The 20,255-nt window shown below is 39.7% G+C and overlaps 1 protein-coding gene across 3 annotated transcripts in view; it reads left to right on the top strand.

Annotated features, from left to right (window-relative positions):
- Positions 1 to 747: 747 nt before the first annotated feature.
- Positions 748 to 20,255, top strand: part of LOC106566587 (zinc finger protein 704) — a 116,012-nt gene continuing 96,504 nt past the window's right edge. The window contains exons 1-2 of one of the 3 annotated variants that reach the window (XM_082959883.1): positions 748 to 950; positions 13,536 to 13,765. In XM_082959883.1, coding sequence (XP_082816009.1) covers positions 13,536 to 13,765 — 230 coding nt within the window. In that variant the 5' untranslated portion in view covers positions 748 to 950. Of the gene's footprint in view, positions 1,289 to 13,535; positions 13,766 to 20,255 lie in introns of all 3 variants that reach the window. The other 2 variants (XM_014134727.3, XM_082959882.1) reach the window with 2 other exon arrangements.

Raw genomic sequence — 20,255 nt, 5'->3', positions numbered from 1 at the left:
TTCCCAAACTTTTTATAGTCCAGTACCCCTTCAAACATTCAACCTCCAGCTGCGTACAACCTCTAGCACCAGGGTCAGCGCACTCTCAAATGTTGTTTTTTGCAGGCTTACAATAAAAAAAATGTGAATCACATTTTTATTTGGCGTACCCCGACCGCATTGCGTACTCAGTATGGGAATACCGGCAAGGCTATATGATTATCTTGCTGCAAGATAAATGCAATTGTTACATTATAATAACGTTGTAATAAAACTGCAACAATGTAGCAGCTTCAAGTCGGGAAACAATGTTGCAGGACTAACCGAATATTCAGCAGCATTCGTTGTAACCACGACCACTATAGTTCCGAAAACACTGATAAAACGGCATAGGCAAACTGATATGGTTAAAAACATGGCATGGTGAAAATGGTAGTTGCACAAACGTATCAATTTATTAATGTTGTGCTTTGGAATATTCTGTAGCTTGAAGAAGTTAGGCTAAATGCATAGGCTACACTCTGCACAGACATAGGCCTCCTGCTTCGACTTTAGCGAAGCACACAGTAAATCTAGGGCTAGGCTGGCTACTTGTTGTTTTCATTTCTCCCTTTTCACCGGCCGGCCGGCAAACTGGAGCGACACACCCCCACAATCTGCACAGAAAAAAAGTGAGTGACACATTCCAAACTACCCATTGGCTTCTGGCTTGCGATGGCAGCGGACCAATAGCAGTGAATTGAAGGCGGTGCCTTGTGAATCTCGCCTGGCTGCACGCGCAGGGGAGTGGGGGCGTGGCATTTTTTTGAGGAAAAAAAGCTAAACAATCTTTAATATTTCAAATTGACTGTGTCGGCTTTTTAAGTTGTCTCGGCTGGTGGAGAAGTCCATACCTTAGAATAGTGGTAACACACGGGGATCCACTCAAGACAGGCCTGAATGTATTTTCTTCCAAATTTCTGGACGAAAAGGTATAGAAAGCGGGTAATCTTTCTTTAGTCACCACTCCGGTCAGACGATGAATTCTAAACGTTTGCTTGACATGTCTCCGGCTGAAATACTGGTCGGGGGCGCTTCGAAACAAGCCGGTATTGACCAGCATGCAGAGGGTTCCAAGGGAAGCGAAATGAGTGTCACCACTACTGACAGCGGTGTCATTCTGGCGTGCGGGAGCGGGCCCGCATCAGGAGCAGTTTTCTGCACATTCGTGCTAGACGATGGCACTTTGAGAGAATGTACAAACCAGGACATTATCCTCAATGGGAATGACCTGTCGTCAGGGAAAGAAAAATACGCGCACCGGAAAATAGTAGGTGCTATTACACTGTCATATCCATTGCATGCTAGATTAAAAGCAAATGTGTAATGTGTTATTCATCTCCCCCCTATTCAATTATGCATCAATCGAGTTTTCACATTAGACATTTTTTTCTCCTAAAAGCCTACTGTTGCGTGCACGGGGAAACAAACTACAGAACCAGCCGCTCTGACTTTACTAATGACATGAATCGGTTACTTTTTAAAGTGAAAATATAGGTCAGGCAGGCTATACGACTAACCCAAGTTAATTATACCCGAAATGCAACTAGTATGTATGACGAATATAATCTGTTAAAATGGCGGCTCATTGCATGTTCAAAGTTTAAAGGAAAAAGGGCTGGGACTCCAAACTAATTTCCCCTCCCCCATAGCGACCGCTTTGCCTGCCAGAATTTCAGCATGGAGGCATCGAGACCAATGATTCAGATAATATACACTAGATGACTGATTGGGGGCGCTGTGTTGAATCCGTCTATTCACTCCCTCACATTTCAGTCGTTTAGCAGATGATCTTAACCAGAGCGACTTACAATAGAGTGCATACATTTTCATACCCCACCATTGCAACAAATATTTTGGAAGCTATAGAATTGCATTTATTAATATCTACATTACTTTTTTGCCATATTTATTATATTACAGAAGCCTTATGTATATTTGAAAAATATATAAAAACATTTTCCTTAAAGTATAATTTTTAGATCTTACAAATGTTACTGCCCCACTACAAAAAAAACTTAAATACCTGTAATTTTCATCTTGAAAAGTTTAATTGAAATACTGTAGAATTGCATTAAATCTTATGGAGGACTGCTCCTACTGGGGAATGCCAATATGGCCGACCGGTGGCTTCAAAGCCTCTTAATGTCCAACATATAGCATTAGCAATCCATGGTTTATATCATTGACCAAGACCCTGCTTTGAAGGGAAGAAAAACTATCTTCAAGTGTTGCTTGAAATTATATATATATTTTTTTAAACAACAATGCATGTCAGATATATTGTATTGTCTCAAGACATTCACACACCCACATATAGATATTAGAGAGTGGACAATGTCCTACCATGAATATCTAGGGGATGTCATATGCCTAAACGTTTTTGAGAAACCTTCATTTTTGTTTAGCCATCCTACATGCTATCACTTTGTTTGGTATTATAGCCTATTGTCAAAGTGTTGTCAGATGGCGATGTGTGAGCGGGAGGATTACAGAGGGTTAATGTGCTCCGTGAAGGGATTGTTCAACGGAATTACAAAATAACATATTGGTTTCCTTACCCTGTAAGCAGTCTATTGACAAGATATGACAGCAATCCATGCTTTGGTTTAGTTTCCCTAGCACTGTTTCCACATGCTAAAATTTTTTGCGTTTGTGGCACAAATCCCATTCAAGTCATGGGAATTTTTCTTGTTACATTTTTGAGCTTCACGATCAATTTAAGATACTTTTAGATGATTTGGAAATGATTAGGTCAGTCAAATTACCGGCGGTCACTGTTATAATCATTTCATAAAAGCATTTCACTGTAGGTGAAATTGCCACGGGGGATTGGGGGACATGTAAGTCCCAATATTAACCTCTATGGGCTAGGTGGGACGCTTGCGCTTGCGTCCCACCTACTCAACAGCGCGATATTCAAATACCTTACAAATGCTATTACTTCAATTTCTCAAACATATGACTATTTTACACCATTTTAAAGACAAGACTCTCGTTAATCTAACCACACTGTCCGATTTCAAAAAGGCTTTACAACGAAAGCAAAACATTAGATTATGTCAGCAGAGTACCCAGCCAGAAATAATCAGACACCCATTTTTCAAGCTAGCATATAATGTCACAAAAACCAAAACCACAGCTAAATGCAGCACTAACCTTTGATGATCTTCATCAGATGACACTCCTAGGACATTATGTTATACAATACATGCATGTTTTGTTCAATCAAGTTCATATTTATATCAAAAACCAGCTTTTTACATTAGCATGTGACTAGCATTCCCACCGAACACTTCCGGTGAATTTACTAAATTACTCACGATAAACGTTCACAAAAAACATAACAATTATTTTAAGAATTATAGATACAGAACTCCTTTATGCAATCGCTATGTCCGATTTTAAAATAGCTTTTCGGTGAAAGCACATTTTGCAATATTCTGAGTAGATAGCCCGGCCATCACAGGCTAGCTATTTTGACACCCACCAAGTTTGGCCCTCACCAAACTCAGATTTACTATAAGAAAAATTGGATTACCTTTGCTGTTCTTTGTCAGAATGCACTCCCAGGACTTCTACTTCAATAACAAATGTTGGTTTGGTTCCAAATAATCCACAGTTATATCCAAATAGCGGCGTTTTGTTCGTGCGTTCAAGACACTATCCGAAGGGTAAAGAAGGGTGACCCGCCCGGCGCGTTTCGTGACAAAAAATAAAAAAATATTCCATTACCGTACTTCGAAGCATGCCAAATGCTGTTTAAAATCATAATAATAATATTCCGACCGGGAGTCGTTGTTTTCGTTCAAAGACTGAAAATGTAAACATTGTGGAGTCTCGTGCACGAGCGCCCCAGTCTCATTGTTCTCAGATCGACCACTATCCAAATGCGCTACTGTTTTTCAGCCATGGCCTGCAAAGTCATCATTCACCGTTCTGGCGCCTTCTGAGAGCCTATGGGAGTGTTAGAAAATGTCACGTTATGCCAGAGATCCCCTGTTTTGGATAGAGATGATCAAGAAGGCCAAGAAATAGTCAGAGAGAGCGCTTCCTGTTTGGAATCTTCTCAGGTTTTGGCCTGCCAAATGAGTTCTGTTATACTCACATATATTTCGTCCCACCTACGTAACAGCCAGTGGAATCCTGTGGCGCGTTATTCAAATACCTTAGAAATGCTATTACTTCAATTTCTCAAACATATGACTATTTTACACCATTTTAAAGACAAGACTCTCGTTAATCTAACCACACTGTCCGATTTCAAAAAGGCTTTACAACGAAAGCAAAACATTAGATTATGTCAGCAGAGTACCCAGCCAGAAATAATCAGACACCCATTTTTCAAGCTAGCATATAATGTCACATAAACCCAAACCACAGCTAAATGCAGCACTAACCTTTGATGATCTTCATCAGATGACACACCTAGGACATTATGTTATACAATACATGCATGTTTTGTTCAATCAAGTTTATATTTATATCAAAAACCAGCTTTTTACATTAGCATGTGACGTTCAGAACTAGCATACCCCCCGCAAACTTCCGGTGAATTTACTAAATTACTCACGATAAATGTTCACAAAAAAACATAACAATTATTTTAGGAATTATGGATACAGAACTCCTCTATGCACTCGCTATGTCCGATTTTAAAATAGCTTTTCGGGGGAAAGCACATTTTGCAATATTCTAAGTAGATAGCCCGGCATCACAGGGCTAGCTATTTAGACACCCACCAAGTTTAGCCCTCACCAAAGTCAGATTTACTATAAGAAAAATGTTATTACCTTTGCTGTTCTTCGTCAGAATGCACTCCCAGGACTTCTACTTCAATAACAAATGTTGGTTTGGTTCAAAATAATCCATAGTTATGTTCAAATATCCTCTGTTTTGTTCGTGCGTTCAAGACACTATCCGAAGTATAAAGAAGGGTGACGCGCACGACGCGTTTCGTGACAAAAAATGTCTAAATATTCCATTACCGTACTTCGAAGAAGGTCAACCGCTGTTTAAAATCAATTTTTATGCAATTTTTCTCGTAAAAAAGCGATAATATTCCGACCGGGAAAGCGTGTTTACGTTCAAAGAGAGAGAAAATAAAAACATGGCATCTCCTCGTGCACGAGCCTCAGTCTGATGGTCCTCTGATCGACCACTATCCAAAGGCGCTAAAGTGTTTCAGCCAGCGGCTGGAATTACATCATTCAGCTTTTTCCCGGGTTCTGAGAGCCTATGGGAGCCGTAGGAAGTGTCACGTTACAGCAAAGATCCTAAGTTTTCAATAAACAGAGCCAAGAAGCCCAAGGAATGGTCAGAGAGGGCACTTCCTGTACAGAATCTTCTCAGGTTTTTGCCTGCCATATGAGTTCTGTTATACTCACAGACACCATTCAAACAGTTTTAGAAACTTTAGGGTGTTTTCTATCCAAAGCCAATAATTATATGCATATTCTAGTTACTGGGCAGGAGTAGTAACCAGATTAAATCGGGTACGTTTTTTATCCGGCCGTGCAAATACTGCCCCCTATCCCCAACAGGGTAAGCAATGGCAAAAATGTGTAGAATTGTAGGAAATTAGCTTTAACAGTCGTTAGGACACGAAAAACTGTCCAACTCCTCATCCTCAATTTTCCAACAGAAATGGGGTGTGCCTTCAGTGGTTCATCGACGTGTCATTCTGGTCATGCACGACGCAACCAACATAGGTAGTTCATTAGCTAAGCTAGAGCATTAAGCACAGTATAATTAATTACACTAACTACGTTTCCATCCACAGTTTTAATGCGAGTAAAGTCATACCGTATAAAAAAAATCACGACAGCTGTGATGGAAACAGGTAGTTTCGATAGGTAGTACAATTTTCGAGATGCTGACAGATAATTTATTAGTTCAACATGGTGGGATCTTGTTGTGTCGGTAAAATTGTTGGAAAGGCCTTTATGCGCAACTATTTATATAATAATCATGATATCAAAGTAAACTTGGAGTCATGCGATGGTATGGATTGTGGTCCTCCCAATATCACTCGGGAAACCATGCAGTTTATTAGGCTACAGATTAAATAAGTTATGATGAACTTCACAGTCTTATTTTGGTGGCATGATGATCGATGCTTGACTGCCGTTTGACAAATAAAAATGTTCTCACTGCTATCCATAATAACCTCATCATGGAGATTAGCCTACCAGCACAGCTTCTCGCACTGTATCTGCAAGCTTTTGGTTAGAATGCACGTGCCAAGACTAGAGTAAGCACATTTGCTATTTTTAACGAAACAGTTGTTGTTGCAAAACTATCGGTAGAGTTGAAAATGTGTTGGAAACACATTGAACTTGAGATTTTTATTAGGTACATGAAAACTAAAGCGGATAAGTATATATATATTTTTTTATCTGCGAACAAGTCCATTAGGTGGAAACACACCACTAGTGGGAAAATGTGCATATTTTCTTTATGCACATTTTTGAATATTCACATGAAAATCTGTTGCCAATTGGATGGAAACCTAGTTAATGAGTGAAATAGTATTCCTTCCAAAAAATAGTAAATAAATATGTTAAAAACAGCTTTTCTGTGTTGTAATAGATGTGGTAAAGAGGTCAATGGAACGCAGACCATGGGGGATAGAAGAAGGATGCTGGATTGGCGCACAGTCAACAAATCTGATCTAACAAAGATGATATTCGTCAAAACCGTCATGATTGATGCATTGTAACAGGCCCACAATGTGGTTACCAAAGTCCGATTGAAATACATTTGGCTGTTTTCACTGCATAACATTTAGAAGTAGTCCATTTTCAGGTTTAGAAGAAGTGACTGGACTGCTAAATGCTAACTCCCATTCGTATATCTGGTAGCATAGCTAGCATAGAGAAATCGGTGGTGGGTCAAAGTCATTTGTAATGAAGTTGATTGGTGATGACATGAACATGTATTGGATGACATGAACATGCTTACATTCATACAAGCAATATACCGATTTTTACCCCACCATATTGTGAAATAGTGCAAATGATCTTTCCTCTCTACCCAATGGCAAAATGTGTAGAATTCTAGGAAATTAGCTTTAAAACTTCACATTTTTATCTCTGCCCCATGTCAAAATGTGTTGAAATGCAGAAAGTTAGCTGTTTTCCCCAAAATATATTTCTTGGGTGGTTTTACTGTAATAGATGGGAACCCTTTATATGTCTCAACTCCTCAAATTGCACAAAGAGCAGACCCTATTAAAACTGGAGTATCAAGGAACATTGATTCTGGAAAATTAATGCTCAGTTTCTGTCGCGCACGGGTACCACTAGAAGCATTTTAGCCACAGACTGTTATGCTAGCTGTCTAGTCTGTGTTTTATAAATGTGCAATGAGCATAAAAAAATATTATGTAAGGAATTAACAACTCGTTCTCATTCTGATAAATAAGGTAGGCCACTTGATTTCAACATCTGAACAAAGTGGACAAGCTAGCATACTGTTGGAGACGGTCAGAAGGGTGTGTTCATAACAAGTCAACTGTTCTAACTTGTTAGCTAGCAAATAGATCCAAGTTGGCTAGACTTTAATTATAAAGATTAGCTGGCTACTGACTAGCACGTGGGCTTGTGCTTGAGAGATTGTTTATGAGACCTGTGTTAATTTTATATAATGCCTGATTTTTGGTCATTATTAGTGAATGCTACAAGAAGTTGGTCATAAGTATTGAATGCTACAAGAAGTTGGTCATTATTAGTGAATGCTACAAGAAGTTGGTCATTATTAGTGAATGCTACAAGAAGTTGGTCATTATTAGTGAATGCTACAAGAAGTTGGTCATTATTAGTGAATGCTACAAGACGGTGATTATTAGTGAATGCTGCAAGATGTTGGTCATTATTAGTGAATGCTACAAGATGGTGATTATTAGTGAATGTTGCAAGAAGTTGGTCATTATTAGTGAATGCTACAAGAAGTTGGTCATTATTAGTGAATGCTACAAGAAGTTGGTCATTATTGGTGAATGCTGCAAGATGTTGGTCATTATTAGTGAATTCTGCAAGATGTTGGTCATTATTAGTGAATGCTACAAGACGGTGATTATTAGTGAATTATGCAAGAAGTTGGTCATTATTAGTGAATGCTACAAGAAGTTGGTCATTATTAGTGAACGCTGCAAGAAGTTGGTCATTATTAGTGAATGCTGCAAGACGTTGGTCATTATTAGTGAATGCTGCAAGAAGTTGGTCATTATTATTGATCGCAACAAGACTGTGATTATTAGTGAATGCTGCAAGAAGTTGGTCATTATTAGTGAATGCTGCAAAAAGTTGGTCATTAGTATTGAATGCTACAAGACCGTGATTATTAGTGAATGTTGCAAGAAGTTGGTCATTATTAGTGAATGCTGCAAGAAGTTGGTCATTATTAGTGAATGCTACAAGACGTTGGTCATTATTAGTGAACGCTGCAAGAAGTTGGTCATTATTAGTGAATGCCAAAAGACGTTGGTCATAATTAGTGAATGCTACAAGACATTGGTCATTATTAGTGAATGCTACAAGACGGTGATTATTAGTGAATGCTGCAAGATGTTGGTCATTATTAGTGAATGCTACAAGACGGTGATTATTAGTGAATGTTGCAAGAAGTTGGTCATTATTAGTGAATGCTACAAGAAGTTGGTCATTATTAGTGAATGCTACAAGACGGTGATTATTAGTGAATGCTGCAAGATGTTGGTCATTATTAGTGAATGCTACAAGATGGTGATTATTAGTGAATGTTGCAAGAAGTTGGTCATTATTAGTGAATGCTACAAGAAGTTGGTCATTATTAGTGAATGCTACAAGAAGTTGGTCATTATTGGTGAATGCTGCAAGATGTTGGTCATTATTAGTGAATTCTGCAAGATGTTGGTCATTATTAGTGAATGCTACAAGACGGTGATTATTAGTGAATTATGCAAGAAGTTGGTCATTATTAGTGAATGCTACAAGAAGTTGGTCATTATTAGTGAACGCTGCAAGAAGTTGGTCATTATTAGTGAATGCTGCAAGACGTTGGTCATTATTAGTGAATGCTGCAAGAAGTTGGTCATTATTATTGATCGCAACAAGACTGTGATTATTAGTGAATGCTGCAAGAAGTTGGTCATTATTAGTGAATGCTGCAAAAAGTTGGTCATTAGTATTGAATGCTACAAGACCGTGATTATTAGTGAATGTTGCAAGAAGTTGGTCATTATTAGTGAATGCTGCAAGAAGTTGGTCATTATTAGTGAATGCTACAAGACGTTGGTCATTATTAGTGAACGCTGCAAGAAGTTGGTCATTATTAGTGAATGCCAAAAGACGTTGGTCATAATTAGTGAATGCTACAAGACATTGGTCATTATTAGTGAATGCTACAAGACGGTGATTATTAGTGAATGCTGCAAGATGTTGGTCATTATTAGTGAATGCTACAAGACGGTGATTATTAGTGAATGTTGCAAGAAGTTGGTCATTATTAGTGAATGCTACAAGAAGTTGGTCATTATTAGTGAATGCTACAAGAAGTTGGTCATTATTGGTGAATGCTGCAAGATGTTGGTCATTATTAGTGAATGCTGCAAGAAGTTGGTCATTATTAGTGAATGCGACAAGACGGTGATTATTAGTGAATGTTGCAAGAAGTTGGTCATTATTAGTGAATGCTACAAGAAGTTGGTCATTATTAGTGAACGCTGCAAGAAGTTGGTCATTATTAGTGAATGCTGCAAGACGTTGGTCATTATTAGTGAATGCTGCAAGAAGTTGGTCATTATTATTGATCGCAACAAGACTGTGATTATTAGTGAATGCTGCAAGAAGTTGGTCATTATTAGTGAATGCTGCAAAAAGTTGGTCATTAGTATTGAATGCTACAAGACCGTGATTATTAGTGAATGTTGCAAGAAGTTGGTCATTATTAGTGAATGCTGCAAGAAGTTGGTCATTATTAGTGAATGCTACAAGACGTTGGTCATTATTAGTGAACGCTGCAAGAAGTTGGTCATTATTAGTGAATGCCAAAAGACGTTGGTCATAATTAGTGAATGCTACAAGACATTGGTCATTATTAGTGAATGCTACAAGATGTTGGTCATTATTAGTGAATGCTGCAAGAAGTTGGCCATTATTAGTGAATGCTGCAAGAAGTTGGTCATTATCAGTGAATGCTGCAAGAAGTTGGTCATTATTAGTGAACGCTACAAGAAGTTGGTCATTATCAGTGAATGCTGCAAGAAGTTGGTCATTATTAGTGAATGTTACAAGAATTTGGTAATTATTAGTGAATGCTACAAGATGTTGGTCATTATGTAATGCCTGCTGCAAGAAGTTGGTAATTATTAGTGAATGCTACAAGAAGCTGGACATTATTAGTGAATGCTACAAGAAGTTGGTCATTATCAGTGAATGCTGCAAGAAGTTGGTCATTATTAGTGAATGCTACAAGAAGTTGGTCATTATTAGTGAACGCTGCAAGAAGTTGGTCAATATTAGTGAATGCTACAAGACGTTGGTCATTATTAGTGAATGCTACAAGAAGTTGGTCATTAATTATACATTTTTGCTCAGAAAACTAGGGGGGCAAAATAAAATCACATGTGGCTGCCAGTTGGGGAACCCTACTTTAAACAATAGGCTATAGATTCTAGTGGTCAGTGCCTCCTAATGGTTGGACATGATTTAGTGTAACTGACACAGCTTCTATTTCTTTGGACACAAAATCTCTAAACAACATCTCTTTCCCAACAATGTAGCCAAAATAAAGAGGTAGATTGGGCCTAAAACTGTCACGACCATTCTCAAAGATGGTGTAGCAGTCGGACGTGTGTTTTGTCTTGTCCCGTCCTGTCCCGTGTAAATATCGTTTTCCTCGCTTTTTTTTCTAGTAAATATTTCGTATATATTTTAATCTCACTTCCCATCTACGGACTGAATATACTCTCCTGCAACCCACCTCACCCAATGTGGTACGGATCGGCTATTTTTATACTTTAGAACTGGAACACCCATCAGAAGCTAGCCAGCTAACTAGGTACTAGCTAGTAGTCAGTTAGCCACTGCTAGCGGTCTTCACCGTTAACTCGGACATCAGCCAGCCCCAGCTCGGTCAATACCTGCCAGTCTGCACAGCGCGATATCAACTCAGAGCATATCGGACTGCTTTTTCTCTACCACATCTCCGGATTCCTACCGCAAGCTCTGAACCTTTACACCGGATCATCGCAGCTAGCTAGCTGCAATCCGAGTGGCTACTCCTGGCTAACGTCTCTGTCCTGAAGCAAGCGCCAGTTAGCCTTGAGCTAGCCTCGAGCTAGGCCCATCTCCCGGCTTGCCAAAGAGGTCCACCAGCTAATTCTTGGGCTACAATACCTCTTTTGCTAATTGGCCTGGACACTTTACTGCCGACACAGAGCCCCGCCGATCCATCACGACTGGTCTGCCGACGTAATCGCCCGTGGTGGTTCCAACAGGCTCTTCCGTTGCGACATCGCCAAAGGCCCATCTGCTAGCCCTGGCCCGCTAGTTGTCTGAATCGCTGTGTCTCCAGCTCGCCTAGCATAGTAGCAACTACTGAATCGTCTCCCTGACTCACCTATTGCTACTCATTGGACCCTATGATCACTCGGCTACACATGCCTCTCCCTAATGTCAATATGCCTTGTCTATTGCTGTTTTGCTTAGTGATTATTGCCTTATTTCACTGTAGAGCCCCCAGCCCTGCCCATTATGCCTTAGATAACCCTTTTGTCCCACCCCCCACACATGCGGTGACCTCACCTGGCTTAACTGGTGCCTCTAGAGATAAAACCTCTCTCATCGTCACTCAATGCCTAGGTTTACCTCCACTGTACTCACGCCCTTGTCTGTACATTATGCCTTGAATCTATTCTTCTACGCCCAGAAACCTGCTCCTTTTACTCTCTGTTCCGAACGCACTAGATGACCAGTTCTTATAGCCTTTAGCCATACCCTTACCCTACTCCTCCTCTGTCCCTCTGGGGATGTAGAGGTTAACCCAGGCCCTGCAGCCCCAGCACCACTCCTATTCCCCAGGCGCTCTCATTTGTTGACTTCTGTAACTGTAAAAGCCATGGTTTCATGCATGTTAACATCCGAAGCCTCCTCCCCAAGTTTGTTTTATTCACTGCTTTAGCACACTCCGCCAACCCTGATGTCCTAGCCGAGTCTGAATCCTGGCTTAGGAAGGCCACCAAAAATCCTGAAAATTCCATCCCCAACTACAACATTTTCCGACAAGATAGAACTGACAAAGGGGGCGGAGTTGCAATCTACTGCAGACATAGCCTGCAGAGTTCTGTCATACTATCCAGGTCTTTTAAAAATCTTTTAAAAATCCACCTTTCCAGAAACAAGTCTCTCACTGTTGCCGCTTATTATATACCCCCCTCAACCCCCAGCTGTACCTTGAACACCATATGTGAATTGATTGCCCCCCATCTATCTTCAGAGTTCGTACTGTTAGGTGACCTAAACTGGGATATGCCGTCCTACAATCACCCCGGCTGTCCTACAATCTAAGCTAGATGCCCTCAAACATACCCTCGTAATGACTATCCTACCGATCCTTGACTTTGGCGATGTCATTTACAAAATAGCCTCCAACACTCTACTCAGCAAATTGGATGTAGTCTATCACAGTGCCATCCGTTTTGTCACCAAAGCCCCATATACTACCCACCACTGCGACCTGTATGCTCTCGTCGGCTGGCCCTTGCTACATATTCGTCGCCAAACCCACTGGCTCCAGGTCATCTATAAGTCTTCGCTAGGTAAATTCCTGCCTTATCTCAGCTCACTGGTCACCATAGCAACACCCACCCGTAGCACGCTCCAGCAGGTATATTTCACTGGTCATCCCCAAAGCCAACACTTCCTTTGGCCGCCTTCCTTCCAGTTCTCTGCTGCCAATGACTGGAACGAACTGCAAAAATCACTGAAGCTGGAGACTATCTTCCTCTCTAACTTTAAGCACCAGCTGTCAGAGCAGCTTACCGATCACTGTACCTGTACACAGCCAATCTGTAAATAGCACACCCAACTACTTCATCCCCATATTGTTATTTATCTTCTTGCTTTTGCACCCCAGTATCTCTACTTGCGCGTCATCATCTGCACATCTATCACTCCAGTGTTAATGCTAAATTGTAATTATTAATAAATAGGCCTCTATGGCCTATTTATTGCCTTACCTCCCTAATCTTCTACATTTGCACACACTGTACATAGATTTTTCTATTGCGTTATTGACTGTATGTTTGTTTATGTGTAACTCTGTGTTGTTGTTTTTGTCGCACTGCTTTGCTTTATCTTGGCCAGGTCGCAGTTGTAAATGAGAACTTGTTCTCAACTGGCCTACTTGGTTAAATAAAGGTGAAATAAAAATAAATAAATAACAATGTGGACTATGTGGACTAAAAAGCACCATCATAACAGTTCTGAGACTGCAACTATTTCTCTGCTGTGTGTGTACTGTTCTTCATCCTTCAGATGGGTTGTGGTGGCGAGGCAGATGAGAGGAACAGTGGTCTGACTGGGGTCCTTACTAACGGCAGTCCCACTCACTGCCTGATCCTGAACGGGCAGAAGCCGGACAGACACATGCACTCGAAAGTGAGGAATCCGCTGGTGCCCGATGGTTTCCAGGAAACCGGACATCAAGTGCCACCTGAGGAGAGAAATTCCCACCCCTCCTCCCACATACCTGTCCCCCGACGCAGGTAGGGACCACATGGCTAATAACATAATAGTTTTGTCACAATATCAGCATTTTTCATTCGATACCGATACCAGGTTTAGTATCACAATACTCGATACCATCACGATACTTATTACCAAAATGATACCAAAAATATACCACAAAAAAAAAAAAAATTGCTAAAGTCACAAAATGGCACTTGATCTAGACAGATAAACTTTAGGACTTATTTTATTGGAAACTGCTAAGAGAACATACTGTATTCTTTTATTGTACTTATTAACAACATTTGCATGGAAGAAGCAATCTGTTCTTTTCGAAAAGTGTGCACTGTCTCTTTAAGAAATGAGTGACGTTATTTGCTTAATTTGCATGGCAGAATGTGGCTGTGGAATCTGACTTTGTGACTCGGGAATCTAGTGGAAACCAGACGGGAGGCAAAGGAAGACGAAGAAGTGAATGATGTTTTGGTGGCATGGGAGACAATGTGAATAAGTAACATTTTTGGTGCCTGTGAGCTTTTAAATTAGCATATTTTGTGTTATGGTTTGCATATTATCACAAACAAAGTACTAGGATTGTGAATTCAGCTGTAAGCTAGCAAGGAAAGTTAGCCTACAATTAAAGCTGGAAGCTACCGGTTTCGTCTTGCATTGTAAAAGTGTCAAGCCTGTATTGACATTGTTTTGTGAACAGTAATGAAAAGTTTCAACATTTCTACATGCCGTGTTGCATTATTCAAGTGTGTTAACTTCTGTGCAGCGTGAGTGGGGACTGGGGAGCTAATGCAGCTCAGACAGCTCTAGCAATGAATGACTAAGTGGACTAGGCTCTTTGCTCTTGGCGCTATAAAGAGGCTATGCTGATACAGACTTGATCCTCTCAATCACGTAAGACACATTTGACAGAAGTACCAAACGTAACAAAAATTATAGTACCTAACTGTACATATTGTTTTGGTATCGAAAAGTTTCGGTATACTGTGCAACATTATAACATAGATATTACCAAGTACTGCATCTATAACAATATGGTTATTACATGGTTATTACCAGTGGCATGGTTACTTCTTCAGCCAGAGTTGGGTCAATACCAGTCCTGGTCCAGATGAAACAGTCATTGAATGAGGCATAGAATTTCTGAAATTGAAAATAGCTCTAAGAATTGGATGTTTCCACCTAAAAATCCAAACCCAAGTTGTGAATAAACTGGAGTTGAAATGGAATTGTTTGGAACTATCCCGTGGTTTGGGCATAAATGTCGTGGGGAGGCTTGGTCAGATGACCGCTGTTGGATTCTTAGAAAGCATTCCAGTGTTTCAGAATACTTCTGATTCTCAAGATGTAAAATAAATGCCTTCAAGTAAATGCCTTAAATGGTTAAAGGTTTAGAATAAGGTCAAGATTGCCCAATCATGTGGGTGAGAATGGAAGATATGATGGTCATGTTGCTGTTGACTGATAAACCTAAACCAATACTGCTCTCACTGTAATAGTGAGACCACTAGCTTATGAACCAATCGCTATATTAATCCATACACAAATCAGTGCACATGATATCAATGACTTGTATCACTGCCTTGCTCACCATGGCCAACCACACTAAATGCGGTCTTTACCTTAATATTGAGATCCAAGCAGTTCACTCATTCAACGCTACAAAAAATGACCCATGTTTCACTTTGTTGAGCGTATGGTCTTTCATACTAGAGGATATTGTGTTCATAAAGATTGGTTCCTTGGATTGGACATGAAAGGTTATGGAATTATCGACCCCCACAGACCCCCACCCCCTTTTATAATCTGTAAATCAGTATAATGTCCAAGTGAAATTGACTTAACAATTAACACTTTACGTTACATTTTTGTAATATCTCTTTTCTCAGTTTCAACCCGGTATCAGTAAGCCAGGTGTGCGCTCTGAGTGGCTAGACAGACCAGAGTGTGTATGTTGTCATGTTTATCTCTCAGTAGTTTGTACTGTTGCGTGTGACTCAGTGACTAGCAGAGCGAGAGGGGCTCAAGGCTGTTTTCTCTGTTGCTGTGACACACACACACACACACACACACACACACACACACAGACAGGCAGCAGTCAGAGAGAGAGAGAGAGCTGTGTCTGTCCAGGGACATGACCCGTCAGCGCTCTGCTAGATAAAACTGATACATAACAGATGAGATCTGGGAACGGCTGCAGGCAGACGCTTTTTGAGAGCCTTTTTATTCAAAATGTTTTAGAACCATTGATAGGTTGGAGAAGCTGTCTATATGGGGAGGGAAGCTCTATCTCTCTATGTGTGTGTCTTCATAATGTAGTAGGGAATTGGCCTGGTTTGTCACCTCCCCTACCAGCTGTCACACTTGGGGTTTTCTGCTAGGGCAGTGTGTCGAACACAGTTGTGTAAAAGAGTTCAGTTCATGGTTGTATTGCTGGGTTACTGTGTCCTGCAAACAAGCTAAAACAAGCCTCTCTGCACAGAGGAGAGGAAGGACTCAGGAGGTGCACACAAACACACACAGATACAGCTGATAAAAATAACAAAAGAACGTGTGAATTAACAAAAAGAGGTCCATTGGAATGGTTGGGCCAGCTTTTTGGCTGGTTCGTTGTGAAAATGTTTTCTTATCTCTGCTCCTGCAGGTATTGACTCTGATGCAGTTGTTGAAGTGAATGGAAATAGTGCCCCTAGTTTATCTATGTCAACACTGTGACAGATTGCCACTAGGGCCGTGACGGTCATGGAAATTTGGATGCCGGTTATTGGTCTGCCAAAATACGCACATTTTCTCCTCTCCTCCACCCCTGACTGCATGTGCTGCTGCTGCTGGAAGGGGGCATTGCCTAGGCAACCAAGGACTCGTTTGTTACAACACCCTGGTTTTTTTCAGCAAGAAGCAACAAAGTTTCATCATGTTGTAAAGAGTCCATGTTACCGAGTAAATGGACTCAACCACACCAATGCTCGGTCGTCCCAAGTCAGTTGTTCGTTCTACAAAAAAAGAAAAAAAAGAATGATAAAACAACGGTTATGACGGTTATTCCTTTTCATGACAGTCTTCATCCATAATCGACAGAGGTAATCAGCAGCATGGTGGTTATGGAGGCTGGATGAAGCACATGTTATACACACAGTTCTTACTTTCACAACTAGGGGAAAGTCAGATCTATTTGGCTTTCCCTCCCGAAGTTGTTGACTTGTGCTAGAATATTTTTGTACAATTTACCACCCAGCCATATTATTAGCCATGATTAGGGCCTTGGCTCTTCCCTGACCTTGTAACCTGACCAGGAAAAAAATGAGCCAGCCCTGAGAGAGAGACTCTAACCCCAGCATATGTTTTATAGCCTCCTCACCAATGATCCCTCTCTAATCTGTGTGCATGCAGTTCCTGGAGCAGTAACGCACAGAAGAATTGCAGCCCACGCAGAGATGGACAAGATTGAACTTCACTAAAATGTGCACAATCTTTCCTGGCTTGATTATATAACCTCCTAACGTTCTTCTATTGATTATATAACCTCCTAACGTTCTTCTATTGATTATATAACCTCCTAACGTTCTTCTATTGATTATATAATCTCCTAACGTTCTTCTATTGATTATATAACCTCCTAACGTTCTTCTATTGATTATATAACCTCCTAACGTTCTTCCATTGATTATATAACCTCCTAACGTTCTTCTATTGATTATATAACCTCCTAACGTTCTTCTATTGATTATATAACCTCCTAACGTTCTTCTATTGATTATATAACCTCCTAACGTTCTTCTATTGATTATATAACCTCCTAACGTTCTTCTATTGATTATATAACCTCCTAGCGTTCTTCTATTGATTATATAACCTCCTAACGTTCTTCTATTGATTATATAACCTCCTAACGTTCTTCTATTGATTATATAACCTCCTAACGTTCTTCTATTGATTATATAACCTCCTAACGTTCTTCTATTGATTATATAACCTCCTAACGTTCTTCTATTGATTATATAACCTCCTAACGTTCTTCTATTGATTATATAACCTCCTAACGTTCTTCCATTGATTATATAACCTCCTAACGTTCTTCTATTGATTATATAACCTCCTAACGTTCTTCTATTGATTATATAACCTCCTAGCGTTCTTCTATTGATTATATAACCTCCTAACGTTCTTCTATTGATTATATAACCTCCTAACGTTCTTCTATTGATTATATAACCTCCTAACGTTCTTCTATTGATTATATAACCTCCTAACGTTCTTCTATTGATTATATAACCTCCTAACGTTCTTCTATTGATTATATAACCTCCTAACGTTCTTCTATTGATTATATAACCTCCTAACGTTCTTCTATTGATTATATAACCTCCTAACGTTCTTCCATTGATTATATAACCTCCTAACGTTCTTCCATTGATTATATAACCTCCTAACGTTCTTCCATTGATTATATAACCTCCTAACGTTCTTCTATTGATTATATAACCTCCTAACGTTCTTCCATTGATTATATAACCTCCTAACGTTCTTCCATTGATTATATAACCTCCTAACGTTCTTCTATTGATTATATAACCTCCTAACGTTCTTCCATTGATTACATAACCTCCTAACGTTCTTCCATTGATTATATAACCTCCTAACGTTCTTCCATTGATTATATAACCTCCTAACGTTCTTCTATTGATTATATAACCTCCTAACGTTCTTCTATTGATTATATAACCTCCTAGCGTTCTTCTATTGATTATATAACCTCCTAACGTTCTTCTATTGATTATATAACCTCCTAACGTTCTTCCATTGATTATATAACCTCCTAACGTTCTTCCATTGATTATATAACCTCCTAACGTTCTTCCATTGATTATATAACCTCCTAACGTTCTTCTATTGATTATATAACCTCCTAACGTTCTTCTATTGATTATATAACCTCCTAACGTTCTTCTATTGATTATATAACCTCCTAACGTTCTTCTATTGATTATATAACCTCCTAACGTTCTTCTATTGATTATATAACCTCCTAACGTTCTTCCATTGATTATATAACCTCCTAACGTTCTTCTATTGATTATATAACCTCCTAACGTTCTTCCATTGATTATATAACCTCCTAACGTTCTTCTATTGATTATATAACCTCCTAACGTTCTTCTATTGATTATATAACCTCCTAACGTTCTTCTATTGATTATATAACCTCCTAACGTTATTCTATTGATTATATAACCTCCTAACGTTCTTTGCCACACACGGAGGTTCTATGACTGTAGTGCTACTTTGATGAATTTTGATTGGCTGTCAACAAGCTACATGCGCCACTCATGAAATGCATACTGTACTGCATACTGTACTGTCATTTTTATCTCTATCAGAATCAGGGCTACTTGAATACAAAGGGGAGACGAAGTTGTGTCCTTGTTTCTTTGTATTTCCGTCTCGCACCGGTGGAATGCTGGGATGAAGTCTGCGTAAATATGTCAACATGTTTGAGGTGTTGGTGGAATGCTGGGATGAAGTCTGCGTAAATATGTCAACATGTTTGAGGTGTTGGTGGAATGCTGGGATGAAGTCTGCGTAAATATGTCAACGTTTGAGGTGTTGGCACTTGTATAGGCTATTCTCGTTGATCAGTGGCGACATACTGTTAAGGTTTTATCTACAGCTCTCTTTCTATTGTTGTTGTAAAGTACTGTTAGATGATGGAGGATCCTCCGAGGTTATCCACCCCACCACTCTCCATCGTACACTCTCCATCGTACACAACTAGTTCCCGGCTGCGCCTCACAAAAGGAGACTTTGAAATGCTCCAGTTATGATTTGAATTTTGATTACAACATGTGCATAGGCTCTAGTTATTTGAATGGATTAGCCTACAGTGTTTTTTTCAGCTCAGATATACCCAAGAGGGAATGGCATACATCGCAGTGTAGGAATTACCTATAGACCTGGTGTTTACATTTTTGAAAATATTTGTTTATGTATTCATTCGAGGTCCCCCTACCAAACGGTCCGGTACGAATACATGTACCATACACCCCTAATATGTGCATCTCCTCATGTGACATTTTGTTACATTTGTGTTCTTTATGTTACTCCTACCTTGTCATGTTTAATAAATACATTTCAAATTGCACATCTTTTCATTGTTGACTCAGGTATGATATTGGAAACCTTGGTTAATGGTTGAAGAATGTCATGTCTGGCGTTAGGCTAATTAACATAAATGTGCATGCATTTGATGTTCTCAACCTAGATTTTTTTTGCGAGTACTTGATAATAATTTAATGTGAGTACTCAAACATTTAAATCATTTAAAATGCCCTAGTAGCGTCTTACATGCCTACTGTAGAGACCATTTGCATCAGTGTAAATGATACACAACAGTGGATCGATGTGAATACTCTCTATCTATGTGGCCCCTTGCTGTCCCCTCCTCCATCTCTTTCCATCTCTGTGGCCCCTTGCTGTCCCCTCCTCCATCTCTTTCCATCTCTGTGGCCCCTTGCTGTC

This window comes from Salmo salar, chromosome 13, assembly GCF_965601325.2.
Source record: "Salmo salar chromosome 13, fSalSal1, whole genome shotgun sequence".
Lineage (NCBI taxonomy): Eukaryota > Metazoa > Chordata > Actinopteri > Salmoniformes > Salmonidae > Salmo > Salmo salar.
Note: the sequence above shows the minus strand (reverse complement) of the source record. Positions and strands in the feature narration are given on the sequence as shown.